At 40.6% G+C, this 24108-nt stretch overlaps 1 protein-coding gene across 5 annotated transcripts in view; it reads right to left on the bottom strand.

The window, feature by feature from the left end:
- LOC126175669 (rab11 family-interacting protein 4) overlaps nucleotides 1-24108 on the bottom strand; it is a 954952-nt gene that overhangs the window by 158350 nt on the left and 772494 nt on the right. For all 5 annotated transcript variants that reach the window (XM_049922582.1, XM_049922583.1, XM_049922585.1 and 2 more), the window contains one exon: nucleotides 5703-5738. In XM_049922582.1, coding sequence (XP_049778539.1) covers nucleotides 5703-5738 — 36 coding nt within the window. The remainder of the gene's footprint in view (nucleotides 1-5702; nucleotides 5739-24108) is intronic.

The raw sequence follows: 24108 nt of genomic DNA, 5'->3' as shown, positions 1-24108 counted from the left end.
CACCCTGTATTTACTACCCGAATATGCCTTACACGCAATCTCCTTCAGACTTAGTGTAACAGTACAATCTCAACTACGTATTGTATATTCTGCGATATACAACTTCGGGAAGGATTTTTATGAGGGTTCCGTGATCACAGAGTCGCAGCGGAAGTCACAGGCTTGTTTAGTCAGCTAGAGTGTCCCAGAAATGTTGAACGAACTGCAAGGAGATACGGTACAAGAAATGTTTCATGCCGGCCGGGGTGGCCGAGCGGTTCTAGGCGCTACAGTCTTGAAACGCGCCACCGCTACGGTCACAGGTTCGAATCCTGCCTCGGGCATGCGTGTGTGTGATAGGTTAGTTAGGTTTAAGTAGTTCTAAGTTCTAGGGGACTGATGACCTCAGAAGTTAAGTCCCATAGTGCTCAGAGCCATTTGAACCAAACACTTTATGCGTCGCGGATATGCTTCACTTACAAAGCCCAAAGAACTCACGTTCCGAAACGAGTCATACACAGTGTTTCGGCCTACATGTATCTCATGTAATAACCACGATGCTAAATTGAAAGAATTTTTGATCTCATACGGAGACGCATTGTCAACGCTGGGGACGTGGCGTTGTATGGCAGGGTAAGAATGACGCTATTACGCTATGTACCCTTCACCACATACCATATCCACATCTAGTCTACACCCAGAAACATTGTAGGTTGGCACAAGCGTACTGTAATGAACTCCAAATTGTGGGGTCGATGAAAATAATTTCTTGAGCGCCCATTCGATACAGCATGGCGAATTCCTGACTCTGGGTTTCATCAACGTAATATGATGAATTTGATATAAGCAGTCAATTTCATGTCTCTAATCCCGAAGCTCACTTGCTCTGTCAAGATTTTGTAACTTTGAAAAATGTAATTACTGATAAACTATGTCTTCGTATCTCAGCATTCATTCATTTTGTAAACAATTCACGGAAGTCGTCAATGATTGATGTCGGACATGTACATACATTGCTGCCAACCTGCATTTTGTTCGAATTCACAGAAATTAAACTTATTGCGTGCCTACGTGACCTACCACATCAGCACTCAATCAAGTGAAGCTTGGCGTCTATCCAAAAGGTATTTAAAAGCAGTTTCAGGGATGTAATATCACAACACGATGTACAAAATTATAATTAACAGCACAATTAAGCTACGTGAAGGCTCTATATATTCATTTGTATTAGTACTAACTTAAAAGTTTTACAATTGCATATTAAATTTGTCCTAACTTATATTAACTTCTCTGTATGTCTATCTTTATACAGGTGGTTGCGAAAGCTCGGCTCTTCAGTGAAGTTTGTCAAATCGAAACACCTTTCAGGCGTCTAAATTTCCATTTTTTGTTTGTTTGAGCAACCAGTTTTGGCGATATATTACGTCATCTTCACGTCCCCTGTCCGACATGTAGAAGATCCGTACCTCTGTCCAGTCAAAATAGGGGCCGGCATTCAATGACTGGATCCACTGATTTGTTTTCAGACAGTGGTCACTTCAATCATCGTCTACCGACCAGGTGGTGATTGAAGTGATCGCTGTCTCAAAAAATCTACGGACACCAGTCATTGATTGCTGGCCCGTATTTTGACTGGAGCAGAGGTAGGACTCTTCCTACACGTCGGTTACGGAGCGTGCAGATGGCGTAATATATCGCCGAAACTGGTCGCTCAATAAAATAATTTGAAAATTTAGAAGGCTGAAAGGTGTTTTGATTTGATATTCTGTATGTTAATGTTGCGGCAATCATGCTTGAGTCCAGTATTGTATCTTCAAAACTTTATGCCATCTTGACAAAGTGAAAATTTTACGAAAATTAAAAGTAATGAGAATTGATGTGTGAAGTGTCCCTCTCATCTTAAAAGCTTTTTTGTGCTGATCCCAAAACTGCTCTTAGATTTTGTACGTCTGTAATATTTCCGAAGTTACGGGTGATTTAATATTCTGATTTTTAAATAATATTTTCGGTTTCTGTCAATCTGCCTCCGCCAGGCAGATTTTCCATCAGATAGCAACTTTCATTTCTCTTCGTAGCTTCCTCAATCTAGCACCCATCCTCTTTTGCACATGTCCACAACACTCCAGTTTTGTTACCAAGGTATCACCATAAACATTGAACTAATTCATTTTATTGAAAGCTTTACAGTCCCCATCGCCTAGGTACTTCTTATATCTAACGTTATAAACGGGTACCGACCTCTGAAATATTTTTAGAGCTCCTTCACACTCCATAGCTCCACTGTAACCAACATACTTCTTAGAACACTGATGTTCAATATGTCCTTCAGTGTTACCATGGCAGGTGTGGCAGTACTTAGATAAGCACACAACATCAACAACTTTTCCATTCTCCAGAGAAGTAGCACTCAACACCATTCAAGGAACGATGTCCTCGACGTTGCGATTTCCCATCAAGTGCTACAGCAATGTCCTTCGTTCCACTAATATTTACAGTTTCTTCTACTGCACATTTCATTTCGTAGATGCTTTAGACGACCGTCAAGGCACCTAAAAGTATTATGTACTTGCTGAACCTACTGGGAGAGAAGGAAGGTCCATCAAACCACAAAACGTTTGACCAGCCTTTTTTTCTTTTTCCTGTTGCACGCATTGCATAGACTAACTTCAAATTCACATCATATGAATTATGCACAATGTTCGAAGTCATTTTTGAGGTAGATTTATTGCACGATCTACACAGAACAACTAATTTTGACGCTAAACCCTTCCTGCTACTTTGTTTTTCAGTTATTTCCAGACAGCCTACACCATCATATTATTTACATTTCGCCACTTCCTTTATCAAAAAAGATAAGATGCCCACATCAACAACAATAAATCTACTACAAACAGCATCATTGTTAACATAAAAATTTGAATCTCCAGGTGTGCCATGTGGGAGTTTCTTCCCTGAAGAACTGGTACATAGGTTACTTTCAACAGTGTGGCTTGCTTTGTTTGTGAACTGGTTTCCACGGAATTTCCTTTTATTGAATTTCTTGATGCGTGGCATAGTTCGTATTTATTGCGCACTAAAGGATATGTACTTCCACAAATATACGTAGCACTTGGGCAACAAACATTCAGTAACACGTGAACAAAAGTAAATACTAGCTAATATTGGTTTCTGTAACAGAAATAAAGGCGTGTGGCGGCTTACATGACCATAACTTTAAATTTTTTTATCTGTAGGTCATTTTTCATTTGAAACCCTACAATGTATATATCAATGTAATCAGGAAAGACTACAGAATTTAACAAAGTCATAAAATAATTTCTATTTTTCCACCATTTGTAAGTACCCTGTATGATATCTTGGAAAGAACCCTACATAAGAAACAAGTGATCATGTGATAATAACAGGAGAGTTAAACCCAAGGATGGGCAATATCCGCGTGGCAAATGTTATTGGTTCTGAAGGGAAAATATAATAAATGATAATGGATACAGATTGAAGGCGTTTTCTTAAACATTGAGCTAAGAATAACACACACATTCTTCAGGAATAAACTGATCCACAAATGTAACTGGTCAGCTAGAGGCTCTGAAACAATTATAGAGTACGTATTGCAAATAAGACGGCTTGGTCTTTAGTGCAAGACTCAAGGATCTTCAGAGGTCCAGATGTCTCTTCAGATCATTTCTTTCAAGTCTCAAAAATAAAACTACTTAAAACAGATAGAAAATAATGATGATGCAACGTTTGAGGTACAATTACTTCGAGGGGAGAGTATACCGTTGATATACCAGACAAGGCTTGAGGAAAACAGAAGTGTAAATACAGAAGCGAATAACATCAATCAGGAATGAAACAAAATGAAGGAAGCACTAATTAAGGCAGCAGCACAAGCACTTGGCACAAGAAAGGATTTTTTTTTCAAAATGGGTCTGGGATACTGGGATGATGAAACACGTAATGTAATTGATGATAAGAAACATGACTTCTTAAAAATGTTGAATTCCCCAGAACAACGACATCTGAGAACAGATTATAAAAGGAAATCAGCTCTAATCAAAAGGAAAGTCAACTCTAAAACCTTTAGTTGGGATAAATATATTACAGCTATTGAATATAATGTAAGAGCAAGACGAGACACAACATACAAAATAATGAAACATTTAAACAAAGAAGGTAAGAACAATCCGCAGATAAACACAACATCTGAATGTAATTGGTTACAATACTACAAAACACACTGGACGGATGTGCAAGATACACATGGCGTCCTGTCTGAATAAGATAGGAATGTATACTTCCTAACGCTGGGAGAACTGCAGGATGCAGTAACGCCTCGTAAGAGCCTTATGAATTCATGTTATAAACTTTATACTAGAATTTTAACAAAACGACTGTTGCCAATCGCTGAAACTCTACTGCCTGATGCCCAACATGGTTTTCGAAAACGCAGATCATGCTTGGACTGTAACTTCACCATAGCAACTATTAGAAAACTTCGTGAATTCAATTTATCAACTTTTCTTGCCTTTATTGACTAGGAAAAGACGTGTCGTACAGTAAATCGAAACAAATCGCGGGAAATTTTAAGAAACAGAGATACCCGTCTCATAAGAGCTGTACATCTGAATAACAAAATACAGATAAAAATTGCAGGCAGCAGACACAATATGGCTTAAATAAACCAAGAAGTTAGAAGAGGGTGTCCCTTCTCACCCACTATTTTTGATGGGTGTATAGACTATTTACCCAGAACTTTGTTACAGAAAATGAAACATTTTAAAATTAACGATGTGGATGTTAGTACACTACATTTTGGTAACGACCAAGTAATAATAAAACAGAATAAAAATGACTTACAGGAAGCTGTCTTTAAGCAAAACAGCCAGCAAATACAATCTGAACGTCTCCATCACAAAGACAAAATCAGTGTCATTCTTAGGACGCCAGTTCATGCAAGTTAAGATTGAAATTGTCAAGGAGTTTATAGAGCAAATTAATACGTTAAAATATTTAGCGTGCAGTTTTACATATAGGGCAAACAGTGCAACTCCACGCGGAACATTGGGACAGAAAGCCCGCAGTGAGAACTTACTACGAAAGTTCTGTTATGTTACGGATGCGAATGCGAAATCTGGACTATTAATAAGAGAGATGAATAGAGAATAGAAGCATTGAATACGTGGCTGGATATACTTTGATGGATAAAGAGAGAAATGATGACATCCGAGCTGAACTGAGCATACAAAATGTAACAGACATAATAAAACAGTATCCGTTAAGAGGGAAAGCCAAAAAACAATATAAACCAAGCGGCAGATCATATTTGGGGAAACCAATTTAGAGATAATTTGACAACTTTTGAAGGAGACAGAACGGATCAGAAGGTCCTATCCTGGATGCTGGTGTACTCCAATTAAGACTAATGAGTCAACTGTAATTGTCTATCTTCGTACCGAAAGCCAGTCATATTACTTCTTGCCTGCAGTGGCGCCAGCGTGCAGGCAGCTAGTCTGTACAGCGACGCAGTTCAGTGTATGGCCGCTAGATGGCAGAGAGCGTTACTTACAGCTCGTGTAGGCGCTCTAATTGAGGATTAAGAGCTTTACTCGAAGCACAGCAGCACAGGTTTGCATGCCAGTGTAATTAACGGTATTATATCCATTCTCATTCTCTCTCTCTCTCTCTCTCTCTCTCTCTCTCGTTTGAGTTGTGGTTGTGCTTACCTTGCCAACGCATTGGATCCAAGCCGTCTACCGGTGCTGAAACAGTAGAAAAATCATCCTTTAAAATACAAAAAATATGAACATTTATACGAAGAAAGTTTTAATATCATAGACGAAAGAAAAACAGTTTATTCTAGTTACATAGTGAATTCCCATCTTTTGGGTTTGCTTTGCAGTTTTGGCGCTGCCCCACACAATTATGCACGTATTCATTTTAACAAACATTATCACAAAAATTATGGGAAGCTGGCTGCAATGAAATGAGCTACAACCACAAGATAAAACCCAACTGGTGTAAAATACCATAACTAAAGCACAAAAAATAGTGAAAATCAGGATTTTTTTACCTTCCTTTCACCAACATGAGAATTAATTAGATAAATGAATCAGGGTTTTCAGTGGCACAGATTTACGAGTAATCCATGTAATCTTTAACAAGAAGTTTTTTTCGCATGTATCTGTTTCAATAATTTCTGTTAATGCCAATTTGAAATTTAGCACGTTTACCTTTCTTCCATCGAAAGAGAGATTTCTCTCGCCGGATTCATCATCATTTTATGCCAACTTGTCCATAAACATTGGGATAGAGGGAAAAACATTTGATAAGTTCGTTAGCAGTGCGTGCGTAGCTGCTGTATTCTTTGTCAAAAACTTATTTCCATCACAGTTTTTGTTGGATGATTCATCATTTAATTTAGAGGGTGTAACGGGCTTAAGTGCAGATATTTTTGTGTATTGTACATTAATATCTATACAAATTGTAGTTGTGTTTTCTCTGCGTCGAACAGTCTTCCCGTAAACATGTCACATAATTTACTATCTGATGTTTTCTGCACAGTCGTAACTGCAAAAGTAAGTCGACAACCCCAGTCAGCGAAGACTTAGTGTTTTCGTCCACGTACCTACATTTCAACTGGCCCGTTGTCTACGGGAAATGTACTTGGAGGTACTACACTACCCATCCTAAAAACATAACTTGTTATAGTTATAATTATTAGTCTGCAAATGACGTAAATATTAATGTAATGTTGTTCAGTACACTGTCCTCATTCACCAATAGGGACACCTGCATTTATACCCGTTCCAGCCTTTATATCAATGACACCTCATTATTTGAACAATTGCGTTAAGTATTTACCGAGCTGTGGGCACAGTAGTTAATGACGACGGACATCAATATCACGGCACCAGCAGTCCGCCGTAGCTGAACATCCGACGTAACTTCCTTACACAGAAAAAAAATCTGTTTTCTAGTACTAAAATGGAGCATTCTCATTCAAGCTGAAATCTACAGAATAAATATCCATGGGTATTTTGCTGCTGCGAAATTAATTTATACTACCGTGTAGACATATGAATGGAATGGTAAAGTAGGCGCTACTTTTGCCACCGTTCTGAACGAAATTACAACCGGCCAATATAGAATGGCTACACCTGTCACCCGAAGAGCCAAAGACGTCCAGTATGTAAATTCCAGAACCTAATTCCGTATGGTTCAAATGGCTCTAAGCACTATGGGTCATCAGTCCTCTAAACCTAACTAACCTAATGACATCACACACATCCATGCCCGAGGCAGGATTCGAAGCTGCGACCGTCGCAGCAGCGCGGTTCCGGACTGAAGCGCCTAGAACCACTCGGTCACAGCGGCCGGCCCTAATTCCGTATATTACGTGCAAAGAAAAGAAGTCACTTAACGGAAGCAGAACTCCATTTCTGCCGCTTAGGGACGCCAGAGGCGGCCAAGTACAACATTTATATACAAGGTGCATCAGTTAGCAGCGAAAACTCAGAGTGAATGGACATGGTGGCCAAGACATTCCATAATGGTTAACGTTTCCAAGTACAGGGCTATTACAAATGATTGAAGCGATTTCATAAATTCACTGTAACTCCATTCATTGACATATAGTCACGACACACTACAGATACGTAGAAAAACTCAATGTTTTGTTCGGCTGAAGCCGCACTTCAGGTTTCTGCCGTCAGAGCGCTCGAGAGCGCAGTGAGACAAAATGGTGACAGGAGCCGAGAAAGCGTATGTCGTGCTTGAAATGCACTCACATCAGTCAGTCATAACAGTGCAACGACACTTCAGGACGAAGTTCAACAAAGATCCACTAACTGCTAACTCCATTCGGCGATGGTATGCGCAGTTTAAAGCTTCTGGATGCCTCTGTAAGGGGAAATCAACGGGTAGGCCAGCAGTGAGCGAAGAAACGGTTGAACGCGTGCGGGCAAGTTTCATGCGTAGCCCGTGGAAAATTGGCTCATGCCACAACTGGAGACCGAGAGCGCCGACTTCATCTTTCAACAGGATGGTGCTCCACCGCACTTCCATCATGATGTTCGGCATTTCTTAAACAGGAGATTGGAAAACCGATGGATCGGTCGTGGTGGAGATCATGATCAGCAATGCATGTCATGGCCTCCACGCTCTCCCGACTTAACCCCATGCGATTTATTTCTGTGGGGTTATGTGAAAGATTCAGTGTTTAAACCTCCTCTACCAAGAAACGTGCCACAACTGCGAGCTCGCATCAACGATGCTTTCGAACTCATTGATGGGGACATGCTGCGCCGAGTGTGGGAGGAACTTGATTATCGGCTTGATGTCTGCCGAATCACTAAAGGGGCACATATCGAACATTTGTGAATGCCTAAAAAAACTGAGTTTTTGTATGTGTGTGTGCAAAGCATTGTGAAAATATCTCAAATAATAAAGTTATTGTAGAGCTGTGAAATCTCTTCAATCATTTGTAATAACCGTGTATATATGTACTACAAAACTATTTGATACTGGAGTCAGCAGCGATTCATTTGCAGACAGGTCACTGCATCTACACCTTTATTCACCTTACGGTATGTGGCGATGGGCACTTTGTGAACCACTCTCACTTGCCCTTTTGTTCCAGTCGTGTATAGTTGGTGGGAAGAACGGCTACTGGTATGCCTCCGTATGCACTCCAGTCTCTCTGATTTTATCTTCATGGTCTTTTCGCGAGATATACGTAGAAGGAACGTACGCTCGCCGACTATACTCTCTTGCAGCGTCTGCCACAGGACTTGGCTGACCATATACGTTACGCTTTCGCGCTTATTAAATGAACCTGTAGCGAAACGTATTGCTGCTCTTTGTATCTTCTCGATCAATCCATTATGATACGGGCCCTAGACTAATATTCAAGTATTAGTGGAACTAGAGTTTTGTAGCTATTTCTTTTTTTACGGCCTAAATTTGCTGAGGATTCTTCTAGTCAATGTCAGTCTGGCATCTGCCTTACAACGCCATTAAGTTTACGTGGCCGTTCAATCGCTCCGTGCGGATACTCCTAGATATTTTATACAAGTAATTACTTCCAGTGATTGTTCTGCGATCTCGTAATTATACAAAAGAAATTCTTTCTGCCTACGTATTCGCAATACTTTTTTATTACATTTTTTTATGTTGAGGATAAATTGTCATTCCCTGCACTAAGGTCGATCATCTGCAGGTTTTCCTGTATTTCGCTAGAATTTTCTAGCGTCGCGACACCGGCTTCTCTGTATACAACAGCTTCATCCGCGAAAAGCCTCCTAGAACGTCCGACATTATCTGCTAGACTCTCCGTCCGAACAGGCCTCGGAAGGCCCAACGGTACCGACGGACTACCATGTCATCCTCAGCCGATCGCGTCACTGGATGCGGAAAGGAGCATGTGGTCAGCTCACAGTTGTCGGTTTTCGTGACCGGAGACGCATTTCTCACAAGGGGACCTCCCCATCGCACCCCCCTCAGATTTAGTTATAAGTTGGCACAGTGGATAGGCCTTGAAAAACTGAACACAGATCAATCGAGAAAACAGGAAGAAGTTGTGTGGAACTACGAAAAAAATAAGCAAAACATACAAACTGAGTAGTCCATGTGCAAGATAGGCAACATCAAGGATAATGAGAGGTCAGGGGCGCCGTGGTCCCGTGGTTAGCGTGAGCAGCTGCGAAATGAGAGGTCCTTGATTCAAGTCTACCCTCGAGTGAAACATTTTCTTTCTTTATTTTCGCAAAGTTATGATCTGTCCGTTCGTTCATTGACGTCTCTGCTCACTGTAGTAACTTTAGTGTCTGTGCTTGAGACCGCACAGCAAAACCGTGCGATTAGTAGACGAAAGGACGTGCCTCTCCAATGGGAACCGAAAACATTTGATCGCAAGGTCATAGGTCAACCGATTCCTCCACAGGAAAACACGTCTGATATATTCTATACGACACTGGTGACAGCATGTGCGTCACATGACAGGAATATTTTGTCGACCCACCTAACTTGTACATTTGGTGAATGGGTAAAAAGATTCTTATACCTTGCCCGATTTAGGTTTTCTTGTAGATGTGATAATCACTCCCAAAAAAGTGATGAAAACATCGTTGCAATTTTGTCACATAAACTGCAACAAATAAATGCAACAGTTTCACAGTCGCACAATTTTCCCTGTGCTCTATTAAAACATATGTTTTGTTTCGATGTTCGTTTAGGTGTAGCGTCCCCATACTACGGCGCAGTTCGCAGTTGCTCACGCTAACCACGGGACCACGTCGCTAACCACGGGACCACGTCGCTAACCACGGGACCACGTCGCTCATACTATCCTTGATGTTGCTTATCTTGCACATGGACTACTCAGTTTGTATATTTTGCTCATTTTTTTCATAGTTCCACACAACTTCCTCTTTTCTCGATTGATCTGTGTTCAGTTTTTCAAGGCCTACCCACTGTGCCAACTTATAACTAAATCTGAGGGGGGTGCGATGGGGAGGTTCCCTTGTCAGTCAAGTGGCTCCTCAACTGACCTCACGAGGGCTGAGTGCAGCCCGCATGCTAGCAGCACCTTCAGTTCAACTGAACAGTTGGTTTGTTAGACCGTGCTTCCGTATTTTGTTCATTTTGCGGCCGCACGGGGATGTACCGAATGGCTTACGGAGGTCAAAGTAAACGGTATGCGTCTGGGCGCCGGTGTCTACCGCTTTATGGGTCTCGTGAACGTGCAGAGCGAGCTGGGTTTCACACGGTCGCTGTTTTCGGAACCGTATTGAGAAGATTTACAGTCTCCAGAAATGTCATAACACGCGAGCGTAACACGTGTTCCAAATTCCTACAACAGATCAACGTTGCGGATACAGGCGTAGAGTTGTTTGTTCGGCGACCTCTCTTGAGAACGGTAAGGACCTGCGCTTTTTCCAATTATTTGGAACGCGTCGTTCGTCAACAGACCTATGATACACTACTGCTAGAAAAGGGCAAGTTCTTTCGCGTACTCTAGGTATGTTTCTGCTATCCGTATACTTTCACACGTGGCAATTTCTGTTAACTGCGATCGACCCTTTCATGTTCATAGATAAATAAATGAATGATCTCATTTAGCTCACAGTTTGGTGCAAAACTTTTCAACTGACGCCAGTTCGGTGACATGCGTCTGCGTGAAAAGCGGGAACGCTATCATTCAGCAACAAAGGGGGAGTACTTGACACGGCTAGAATACTTTATAAGAGGTATGTGTTGCCTGCGATATGTAAGCTATAAGAGAATCTGAGACCAAAGAGCAGTGTTGACTGCAGTACGAACTGTGTAGCTGTAGCATTAAGTTGTTGCTAGCGAGCAGTCGCCTGTCTGCTCTGGTCTGGTGTATCATGTTTGCTGGGCCGGTCGCGGTGCAGCGATGCCGAAGCCTGAGTATTATTGTATAAGGTAAAAAGCAGCTTCGCGCATATCTAGTAATGTTATGTGAAATCCCAAGTAAATCTTTTAAAAATGAGTGATATAAAGTAATTTCTAAAAAAAATTCATTTCAATTTAAAGAATTTACTAATTTCTTCAATCCATGATCATTCCTATTGCTACAAAAGAAAAATCAGTTGCTTCCTTTCATAAATGACAAATCTATCGGCCAGCATTGCACAGAGCTGTCCCGGAAAAATTGTATATAAGAGCAGATTTATTCGCCGTTTTTATTGAGGTAAGAATTTTTCCTTTTTTATTCAGAATAATCTTACAGGGCCATGACGCAGCGCTGCTGTCGTCCAAATTCTACCAGGTTACTGAATTTAATTTTTATTACGAGGTTTAGGAATTTTTTCTGTTTCGAGCTTACATTAAATGAGAAAAGAATTTTCTGGGTACATTAAATGTGAATGCATTTCTGTACGGAGGTGATAAATGGGAACTAATTTTGTTCTGAGCTTACACAAAAATTAGAATCACTATCCATAATATTTATTTATTTTATTATTTTTTTGTGAGAAGGTTACACTTAACGTGAATATTATTTATGTTAACATTTTCTGTTGAGAGGTTGCGGTGAATTATTTTACGTGGGGAGGTTACAACTTCTGCTGGATATTTTTAACTTTGTGGCATTCACACCAAAATACTGATCGCTTCGCCAATGTTCAGTGATTAGCAATAAACTGTTTTGGAACAGAGAATCATGCCCCTAGTAAGCTGCGGCGCCTCCATCTTCTCTTTGCCCACTGCCTAGCTGGCTCTTGTCCCATGCTACTACACTGTTCAGCACCCGGATATCAAGCACTTTTCACCCCCACGGTACTTAATTTTTACTGTTTGAACAAAATGTCTTGGAAAAACAAAACAGACTATCTGGTGCATTTTATCAAGAAAGGGAAGCACAAGAAAATAAGAGAAATGAGGAACAAGCTAAAGGCTGGGAAGTTTTTTCGCGTCAGCTCTAAAAGCAGCGAAAAATCTTGTAAAGATGTTCTTTCTCCAGACAGACACGCCGTATGTCAATACTACCTCAAGGACGACTGTGTGGACTCTCGATTTCAGTCACTGAAAACGATATCTTGAAATAAGTAGATTCACATTTTATTTTTAAAGATTTCGCTAAGACTATACACAATTCATTGTGATGTTTTTATCCGAAAGAAAAGTTGACATTAGATGTAGCCTACAATAAAACTAGGAATTGTGCAGGATTTTATTAACATGATATTTCTCTTTCATATCACACACAATAATTTATTTTCCTTTTCAGTTGCGTGTACAAAATTTTTGACTGTTTATCAATTTTCCACATGTTTCCATGGCAAATTTTCTAAAATTTAACTAATTACTGATGAATTTTCTACACTTTTAACATACAACTTACGCAATTGAACAGTGTCTTATGTTTAACAAGTCAATACAAAGTGATTTTTTTGTATTTGTCCAACTTCTCCGATGGAAAATGAAAATTTGAACGTCATAGAATAAGAAGTTCCTTTATTAAAACTTAACAAATTTTATATTCTTATTCTTTCGGCTTAGTTTAATGGTCAGCACATTTTTACTGAAGGTAGATCAGTACAACAGATGTACCTCTTTCTGCTTTCTCTGAAAGCTGTTAAAGATCTCACGAATTACGTTAGATGTAAATGAATTGCTTCTCCTGTTTGTACCGGACACTGGAATAAATTTCGGAAATTTTTGTTCTGTTACCGAGGAAAGCCTATGTAGTACTCATTTTAGAAGTAAAGAACAACCAGTTTCCACGATCCCTATTTTTAGGTTTATTTTGAAGGTTTTACCAAGAGCACAAGGGGAATTAATTAATGACTGAGGGAGAGAATGGGAGGGAGGCATGTGGTATGTCGCTTTTGCAAAGAAAATTATTCGGCTCTGTCCATTTTCAGAAGTTTCTTCGTAGTACAAACGTGCAACTTCAATAAATTGTAACAACTGAGGCGAGGTCCATTCACACCTAGTCTATTACGCACTGTTTATAACTGTACTATCACGGGTACCTTTTTCCTCGCGGATCGACAGAGAGAGTAGCTTTATGATCCAATGAAACGCGTACGTACAATTAACATCATGATGACGTCTCTGAACATGTTGCAGTTTCTAATAGGAAACTTAACTCCTAATCAAGAGTTAATTTAAGCTTTCACGGAATGTCATCGATCTGAATTTGACACACAACGGATTGGTCAACAGAAAGCTCTAATACTGCTAACGTGTGACCATCTAAGGTAATTAAAAAGGGTAATACACTGCTCACAGAACCATCAACATAACAAGAATTATTTGATTAAGAGGTTTTCTACTTGTAGAGGATCACATGGCACGTAGCACTGTGAAAGACGTCGACTATAATGTAAATGATTGCCAAAACAGGCCAGTGGGCTATATCAGCTTATTGTTTGTAGGGACCATATTGTCGCTTAACCGCAACATAGTTCATTACATGCAATTTCTACATCAGAACACTTACAAAAGCGAGATTTTAATACCGTAGGATGATCAAACAAAGATCGAAGTCGATGATTCGGAATTCTTGAGACGGAAGCTAGAGCAATAGCTATCTTGGAACCATCACGTTCAGGATCATGTTAAGAAACTGAATGCTGTTATATGCAATGTAAGAGTGATGCCCAGTGCTTCGGCGTCTTTTTTTACTTCTGGTTAGATTAAGCTTCGGCGAAGAACGCTTAAACCAGGAAAGGATAGTCATTGCCGTTTGCGTGGCAGTTCGCAAATTTAACGCAACTCATTGGTCAACAGTCTCTTGTTGCTCATGGGGTTTGTCGTTAATAATATGGACTCATTCGTTGGGAAACTCAGCATTCACTTAGTATGTATAGATAGGAAAGCTATTTGCTCTAGGATATTAGGGATAAACACGGAACTTCCAAATATCGAGGTGAAGTGTTACTTGCGGCATACTTCTTTTCTGTGTCTAACTTACGCACATTAATTTGGAACCTTTCGCGGTAATGCTACACATCTGCATACAATATTGCAGTTACCGTATTTTCTAATCACATAATTTTGGGAAATTTCTTTTATCAGCATTCTGTACATTACACAATTCCTGTCTCAGTCTAAGAACTTTGGTCCATATTGCCATATGTTATAAAGAAAAATGCCAGATCGTAAGAATATACCTGAAGAGTTGCTCAAATTATTATTGAACAAACACGAAAGACTATTGATCTGATTCTCTCCTCTCCTCCTACCCCCCACCCCCAAAAACGAGACAATAGCATAACTTATTCTTTGTGATCCAGTCATATTTGAAGACATTTACCCGAATACAAGCGGGGTAGTGCAAATGAAGAAAGTATTGGAAACTGCTAAACATTTATCAGAAGCAGAATATATGTATTCTACTGACTGACGAATATTAAGTTCTAAATGAAGCGGATAGTACTGTCACTGAATTTCAAAATTGTCTTCTGTTCAGTAGTTAATCAAACGACAAATACCGAAATTTTGTACGAATTTTGCAACACCAAATACGCAGTAATACGTGGGAGGTTATCAAGCGTCTAGATCCATGGTTACAAATAGTCAAAACAAAATCATTCCTCCGATTTGTTGTACATTCGCACTGGTCTAACTGCATCAGCGTGTGCAATAAAATTTGTATGCTACTCAACACGAAACCTGAAGGAGGAATAAGTTCGTGGGAAAAAAATGTGCTCATATGTAGATATCATCATTTTATTTGCAAATCACAAAAAAGGATATGATATCGAGCGTTATCAGCACCAAAGTATTTAACTGAGAAGTAAACATCCGAAAACGTAGTTACCAACATAGAACTTAACACGGAACACTTCATATTCCCAAGAATAAGCTTTAATAAAATTATAAAAGAACTTACCAAGAAGGAGTTCCACAGAGAATAACTATATGCATTATTAAGAATAATTTTTGAACTGTTTCGTGCTCGTTTTGATTCCCTGCAGTTAACACAATATACTAATATCACAAATTGTTTTTTTTTGTTTCTTTTGCATACGGTATAAAGTCTTGCTTGAGGCCACATTCTGACTAGATCAACAGGATATAAAGAGAAAGCCTTTTAATCATTTGAAATTACAATTGTTTGAAAATCATCTGTCGCATTACACTTTAGATAAATCACAAACCAGGATAACGTCTAGTATTTACAAATGGTGGTAATGCAGGAGTGGGAGCAAGGTGAGATTGGAGTGGCAACATTCAATTACAAGACAGGAGTGGATTTCTAAGAGCTATAGCGTCCATCACACGCTCAAAAAGCCTCTAGACGACAACTGCTGTGTAGACAAAATCCTTCCTGCTGCGATTCATTCTTTATAAAATTACCCTGGAAGTGGAATGACTTACGGTAAGACCTCTGCAGAGCTGGACCTCCGCATTTTATTTAATTCTTGTTATCCTCACTAGAATTTACAAGTGCAAGATTTTCAATGCTGCGACAGTTTCAGTCTTGTCACGTAGACGATTCCCCTCTTCTTATACAAGTGTAAAAAGGTAAAGGACCGCAGTCGAACACAAAAGCGCGCTGACCCGTATTTTCCGGTCCAGCGCATCTTCGCTACAGCGACTGGTGTCTGCGGCAGAAAACAGCAGCGCAGAGACCGCGAGGCGACGCCTAGGCCATCTCGCGGTGTCTGAGAGGAACTGCCACGTATCGCGCATGCGCATTCACACGCGCATTCCTACGTGTGAAATTAAACCGTCAGCTGTGTTTCGCGTGGCGGCACGTTCCATTTCAAGTACGGCACAACAAATGGAACACAATAGTACGCAGTTCCTTACGCTGCTACGTGCTAATTTAGCAGCTTATATTGTTCCACAGTTCCTTTAGTAGGCAAGAAGATCGTCGGCTGCTGGGCGACAAACATTTGTTCACAAGATATCGGCAGCGTTATTCGTTTCCTTAAGGAAATTATTATGATATATGTACAGAAACATCGCTTACTGTCGAGGATCTAATATTACTGACAATCTACAGCTCTTTTAGAATGAGAGCTCTAGTCAATGTCATCGAGTCAGTAAACGGTTGAGGTAAATGCCTCAAACGTGCTAGGCAATCTTAACAACGTCATTGTGGTTTAACGAAGCCAACTTCGTATTAAATCACTTAAGTACAACGTACCTTTTAAAAGGCTCAACAGAAACTACGTTGCAGCATCAGTGTCAAAGTAACCTTAGACGAATGACTTACGCCGAGGTAGAATAGAAAGGAACTGCTCTTCGACGCCAAAATTCACTTCAGCTGCTGCGAAGTATGATTTTTTTCACCTTTGCGCCGTCGGTGTTCCGTGTTAATAGACTGTCTGGTTAAAACCGCGTACTATCCGTCGCTCAGTACGCCGAATACTTGGCGCCGCGTGCGGAAATTCGTCGGTCGGGACCACAGATGGCGGACTGGACACGTGGTGAGTAGTCCCGTGGCTGCCACGTGCTATCGACAAACCCCTGGCGCAGGGTTAGCAAGAGGCGCACGTCGCGACGCAGCCTTCGCGCGGGCCCGCCTACTGTACTGTTACGTCCCGGGGCTTCGGCCTCCGACGGCGACGCCGACGCCGGCGTCATATTGATCCTGGAAGCCGCGTGCGCAATCGCTCTCTACTTGCCGCGCAGTCGCCTCCGTCGTTTCTGCGTCTACGTCTGGAGAACTCGGGCCGGCGGAGTAGGTGGATGCGTCTGGCGCGGTGCCCGGTTCGATTCTCAGCTACTGCTGCGGGCCCTGGCAGGGCGAGCGCTGGGGGTTTGTGGCCACCCCGACGAGCTAGAAATACGGATCTTTACAGCACAGTCACTTGGACGTAGAATCTACGCAATGGATAGCTATTGGTGATAAAGGCCACTTACTTACAGATAGCTCCATACAGATCTTCAGCTATTCAAATCCACATCTCTCCAACATGTTTTCTAACTTCATCTAACCACATTGTGTTCAATTGCCCTAAATATAAAAACTCGTCCACTGGTTCCACGTCTTTATTTGTATCCAAATTTCCTACTATCCTCATTATATAAAAGATTGTCTATACATTTACCGAATTAAGTTCGTGCGGAACAATCGGTGCGAGATTCCTACTCGCACCGGGCCAATTTTTTTTTAAGATTGGCCCGGTGCGAGTAGCAATCTCGCACCGATTGTTCCGCACGAACTTAATTCGGTAAATGTATAGACAATTTATCCATTCTGAGAATCAAGGATACTGACGATTTTTGCTTGTTATCGACATTGATACTGACTAGATACCGGACCCAGATATTCCCAAAACTTTCAAGAAGCTCTTAATTACAAGTCTGATAAATGACAAAAATATTTTTTTCTTGTAATATAATCACAAATTAACAATTTCGGATTTTTCCCTTTACTTGTACTGTGAAACTTTGCTCCTTGCCAAATTTCATGATTCTAGGTCAACGCGATGTACCCTACAGGTTTTGCAAAATACGTGACAAATGACCACATCTTTTGATTGCATTGACTTACAAGCTTAAAATTTTTATACCGTCAAGGGACCATAGCCCTAACCGTACGACGAATTTGAAACGTCTAGTCGTTCCTCAGGAGAGACAGCCAGAGAACGCTATGCTATAAGGGATAAATGATAATTAATTGAAACCCTCACTGCCGACAGGTGGTGTTGATATACCTTGATAGGGACAGCTGAAAATGTGTGCCCCGACCGGGACTTGAACCCAGGATCTCCTGCTTACATGGCAGAAGCTCTATTCATCTTGTTTTTTGTTGATTTCATTTTGTTCTATATATTGTTCGTTGAATATGTTCGTGGCGGACGTCCGATGACACTCGTTCAGGTTGTTCGTTTTTTTTTTATTACACAGGGTACCTAAACCCTCTGACCGAACACGCTGAGCTACTGTGCCCACATTCCCCACTGTCCACAATCTACATACGTAATGTACCTAACAGATACTCGCCCAGCCACTCATTACTCGCGCACACTAAGGTGACGATTCCCGTAAGAGTTCGGGCAACCTGTGCGCTTTCTCACGGACGAAGGTCAATGACTGGGTAGCCTTTAACTATATATATGAAGATAGTAACTGTTCTCGAAAGAACAGATACCATTGATGACCGAGCAGCTTCTCTAGACTAGATGGATAGAGCGTCTGCCATGTAAGCCGGAGATCCCTGGTTCGAGTCCCGGTCGGGGCACACATTTTCAGTTGTCCCCATCGAGGTATATCAGCTGTCTGCAGCTGTGGGTTTCAATTAATTATCATGTATCCTAGAGAAGCTGCACGGTCATCAATGGTATCTGTTCTTTCGAGAACAGTTACTATCTTCACATATATCCTATAAGGGTTGCATTTTTACAGATTGAGGCACGGAACTCTAAAATTAATGATCGTATGGCGTTAGTGGGCGGAGTTGGGGGATGTTCGCCCGTCTGGCGCAAGTCTTGTTTCATTTGAGGCCACTTCGGTGAGTTGCTCGCCGTGAAGATAACAAATACTCAGTCCCTGAGCGAGGAAAATCTCCGACCCGGGACCCCGAGTTCAGGATCCTCACATGCAGTCACAACGGAATCGCAAATGCAGTTAGGAGAAAGCCAGATCAATGAAAAGGATTAGTTTACAAAAGGGACAACCTACAAATAGACTGTTTGCAGACGAACTAGCTATGTTTTTTTTCGGACTCAATGGGAACATTCGCTAGAAAGAATTGCTGAAAGAACAAGAAAAAGCCGGCTTAGAAATCTCCTCCGAGAAAAACGACATTTACGACAAACATTAAGGCAGTCCGAAGACTATGAAAACTGAACATGCAAAAATTGAGAGAGCTAAGAGTCAAGTATGTAGGAGAGGTAAATCAACAAGACATTTCGGAGAAAGAAGCCATGACAGCAAGTGAACTTCTTACACATATTGAAAAAATTACAGACACGATGAGGAAAACAGTAGCTTTCTATGGCCACATCCAAGGATGAATACTAACAGACTGAGTAAAAGACTTCATCCATTTTGGTAAATTAAAAATGGATAACATTTGATGCAAACAACCTGGAAGGAGAATAGACGAACTCCTGATTACTCTACAAGATACTGAGGAACAACTGAGACTAAAAGAAAGAAATTTGAAGATTCCAAAGGTTCCACCGAGAAGCGCAAGAAGATCGGACTCAATTGGTCAGAAGAAAGAACATATAACATAGAGAAATGATGAGAAAAACATGGAAGAATGGATAGGAGAAGCATTTGAAATAAGTGGCTCGTACATACGAGAAATGGTAGCAATAAATAAAACTCTGTTACATTGGTAAGGCAAAAATATTTATACACGCGTGGATGCTTAGCGATAAGCTATAAGCTATAAGCTGTAAAGAATAGAGATACTTGAAAGACGAATGACTGGAAAATCAGACGTGATGAGAAGATCTACCGAAATATAAAAAAAAAATATCATAATTAATCGTAAAGCGATCGTTAATGGTCTTTCGTCACCTCTAGCCTCATCAGTGAGAACACTAACGAAACAAATATTCTTGTATTTACGGAAAAGCATGGATTACAGAAATACGAAAACCAAAAAGAAGCCAAATTAAAGAATTGGAAGTAACAAAAACTGTTGTAAGAATCTAGCACTAAATGTGAAGGCTTTCAAGACAGAACAAATATACGAAATCAGGAAAATAGTGGACAAAGGGAAAGGCAACATGGGAAAAAGATGAAGGACTACTGGAAAAATTAGAAAATGACAAAAGATATGGTAATGAAGCTGGTAGGTTATCCTAATTGGGCAATGAGAAGATTAAAATAAAAATGATAGATAACGGCAGTTATTTAAGGAAACTATTTTAAATAATACTTATGAAGAAATTTATTTTTCAGTACTTCAACACTTATTTGCTGCTTCAAAGCTATGGCTACAGCACATCATCTAACAATTTGCTGTTTCAAATAAAAATCGAATGTCAAAGATTCAAGTTTAATGCGCAAATTTTGTCACTTGAGGTTACTAAGTTACTTATAAATAAATAATGAAGCTTGAGACACGCATTCTCTGACTGCGAACAGTTATTCGAGAAAGCAACAGTTCGTTCAAAAATGTGTTTCCATTCCGTCCCAAAATTGATTTTGAAATTGTGTTATTTGTCACGTATGCAAGTTGATGGAAGTCATAGCTTGGTTTGAGCTATTTTACTCTGACAAATTAAATAACATGTAACAAAAATTGTTACGGTTTCACAACTATTTAGTTATTTTTATGGTGCGTGTGATACAAATGGTATTACAATTAGCGGTTGAAGTTTGTTGCTATGCAGTCTGAAACGTAACTGTTCAAATTTTTGTACACGATTATGTTTTTCACATTTTTACAGATTCTGAGCGTCGCAAATGTTTTTGGCAGATGTTTCGAATATGTTCACTACTGTTGAAAGAAAGTAACAGAGGCGTAGCGCTTTTCGATTTAAGTTTCTGTTAACAGTCTCAAAGCTGGTAAGGAAAGTCACTGGCGAAACAATTCCTGCGTGCTTCTCCCTGCGATCTATTGAGAATATTGAGGCAGTGATTATCTCGGAAATCGACGGCGGTTACCTGTGCATGAATTTGTCCTGCGGGAGTGGATAGGATGTCCTTTATCTGGCGTGCTCAGGTCATTCAACCGTAACACATTCTCCGAAATTGAACGATGTCACGCGATAACCTCAAGTGCACGCTCACCGAGTAATCACACGAAATGCACCAGTAAATCAGTTATCAACGTTGTGTATGATGGACAGCGTTCTTAGAGAAACAAACGATAAAAGAACCTTTAACCAGTTCACCCTGTGTATTTGTTTCATATTATACTATTAACGAATTCGAACACATTAGCTTGTCTTCAGTTGTCAACATGTATTCTTTTATTCAATGCCTATAATCAGCATTGTATTCAGTCTTCTTTTACATATAAAAAGCAATGTCCTGACTGATTGATCATGGCGCAGTCCAAACCGCTAAGGACACAAACTTGAAGTTTGGAGAAGGTGTGGATCTTACACTGTAGGCGTCGTGTAAGAAGGGATTGTCCGAAATTCAACTCCTTAGGAGGTGAAACAGGGGATGAAATGCTTTCTGAAAGTACGCCGCTACTAAGGGAATTTTGAAGCTAGGACTACGAAAAGTGATATTCGATTTCTCAATCAGAAAAAAATACGTGTTTCAGCATTTTTGGAAATTCAGTCACTAAGAGGGTAAAATAGTGGGTGAAAGTTTTGTTTAAATAATTACTGAAGAACTACAAAAGGATTTTTAAGTCTACATCTGTGACAACTGGTATTTGACTTCTCGGTTAGAAATAAGAAAACACGTGTTTCGTTGTTTATGGAAATTCAACCCGTAAGGGAGAGCGTAAGAGATTAAAATTTTTAAGAAAATATCTCGTTGCAGTAAAAAAAATTAAGCTACATTTCTGAAAATTTGTATTTCACTTCTTGTTTAGATATAAAGAAAGATTAGTCAGGAGATAACGTCTGTCGACAGTAACATTCCTGAAATGAACTTGCCTGCCTGGAATCACGACCTCAGCACAATGGAACACCTTCTGGATGATTTACATCAGCTTCGAACGGGACACCAGAATCCAACAGCACTACCTTCTCTAGTTTCGGTTCTTAAGGCAAAATGGTCTACCATTCCTCGACAGATATCCAAGCAGCTCATTGAAAAAATTCCTGCAGAGTTCAGGCAGGACATCAATATCTACTAAAGTGTCCGGTAATTTTGATCAAATAGTGTATATGAATTTGGAAAAATACTTAACGACAGCAGCATAAACAACTGAATATTATCATTCAGGTCTCTCAAAACAATGTGCCTGCAGACAGCTTCAGGTCAGCTTTCTCCTACTTTCCAGTAGAAGGTTCTGGGTTCGAGGCCCTTTCCGCCATACAGTTTCATTCTGCTAGGAAGTTTCACAACCGCGCGCACTCCATATAGAGTGAAAGTTTCATTCTACACAATGAGATTATTCAACTTCTTTTCGCAACATGCCCACGAATAATTACGTACGTTTACATTGTTTCGAACCACCAACTAAGTTGCTTGTCTTTTTTTTTTTTTAGGAATGTCGAGACAGTGGTGTACGATGTTACGACGAAATGGGCGGTCCTCAGACCCCATGCTAGCCTAACGTAACAAATTATCAGTTACTTTGGGGAGACGAATATATGAATTCGAAACCAGTGAAATGGCTCGGAGCACTATGGGACTTAACATCTGTGGTCATCAGTCCCCTAGAACTGAGAACTACTTAAACGTAACTAACCTAAGGACATCACACACATCCATGCCCGAGGCAGGATTCGAACCTGCGACCGTAGCAGTCGCGCGGTTCCGGACTGAGCGGCTAGAACCGCTAGACCACCGCGGCCGGCTCGAAACCAGTGAATTCTTTTTTTTAATAAAGCTAACTGAAACCAAATTGTGACTAACGACTGCCGTCTATTATAAACTTTCCTCATTAGAACCAATGCTTGTCTTATATAAAAAGTACTGCAGAAGCACGAGCGGTTGAAAGACGACCCCCACCTCCTCCTCGCAGTAACTGCACCCGAAGCTGGGAAAAGGAATGCGGATTCTGGTTTGTTGGCGAGGAGAGAACAGTTCAACATGGTACGAAAGCGTACACAATGAGTAACTCAAAAAAGGCACTTTCGTCGTCCGGACCGTACACTTACGATATAGCGGAAGGCGGTGTAATCAACTACTGTTCTCGTCAACTTTCGAGCGCTTTATCTCAATGGCGGAAATGATGCTCTCAAAGAACAATTGTGCAAATGTCTGTTCGTAATTTTCATCATCTGATACAGCATTTTACTGTTTTTATTGTGAATTGTAACTTGATACACTTGTACGAGTTGTACAATAATTTGGACTATCGCATTAAAACAACTTACTGAAACATAATTGTGAATTCGATGTTACATCAGTTATATGAGTTACTATAGACACATGAGAAGTTGTGGCGGACCGTGACTCGAACCCGGATTTCCTGTTTACGGCTACCCGCGCACGCCTCGCGATCCGACCCGAACTTCCACGTCGTAGTGTCTAAGACCCATAGTGCTCGCAGACCGTTTGTGTGATTCCCGCATAGGGGGAAAGACTGTTTGTCTCGTCAGTTTGCCTTGCTTTTGCGTAGGTACAGTACAGTTTGTGCTGTGTCTATATTTGACAGTGTGTGCATTTCGACGCAAATGTCCTTCAAACATTTTCTTTCCTGGACATACTTTATGATATATTTTGTTAGCCCACTGTCATTAATTTTGTATAACGGTTCAAAACTGATTAGTCTTGCACCTATTTCAACCTACATTTGATAAATTTCATCGTAACCTTAATTTCAAACTTTCTGTGCTTCTTATAGGCCCTAAAATATTCCTCACAGTATGTTTCAGTAATGTTATGTTAATCGGGGACCTAGAAACGACGCAGAGGCTCCGTCCCCGCCGCAGCCACAGTGGTCCACAACCCCACGACGACTACCGCAGTCCACTTCACCCCTCCGCCGCCCCACACCGAACCCAGGGTTATTGTGCGGTTCGGCCCCCAGTGGACCCCCCCAGGGAACGTCTCACACCAGACGAGTGTAACCCCTATGTTTGCGTGGTAGAGTAATGGTGGTGTACTCGT

The sequence above is a fragment of the Schistocerca cancellata genome, chromosome 3, assembly GCF_023864275.1.
Source record: "Schistocerca cancellata isolate TAMUIC-IGC-003103 chromosome 3, iqSchCanc2.1, whole genome shotgun sequence".
NCBI classification, from domain to species: Eukaryota; Metazoa; Arthropoda; class Insecta; order Orthoptera; family Acrididae; genus Schistocerca; species Schistocerca cancellata.
Note: the sequence above shows the minus strand (reverse complement) of the source record. Positions and strands in the feature narration are given on the sequence as shown.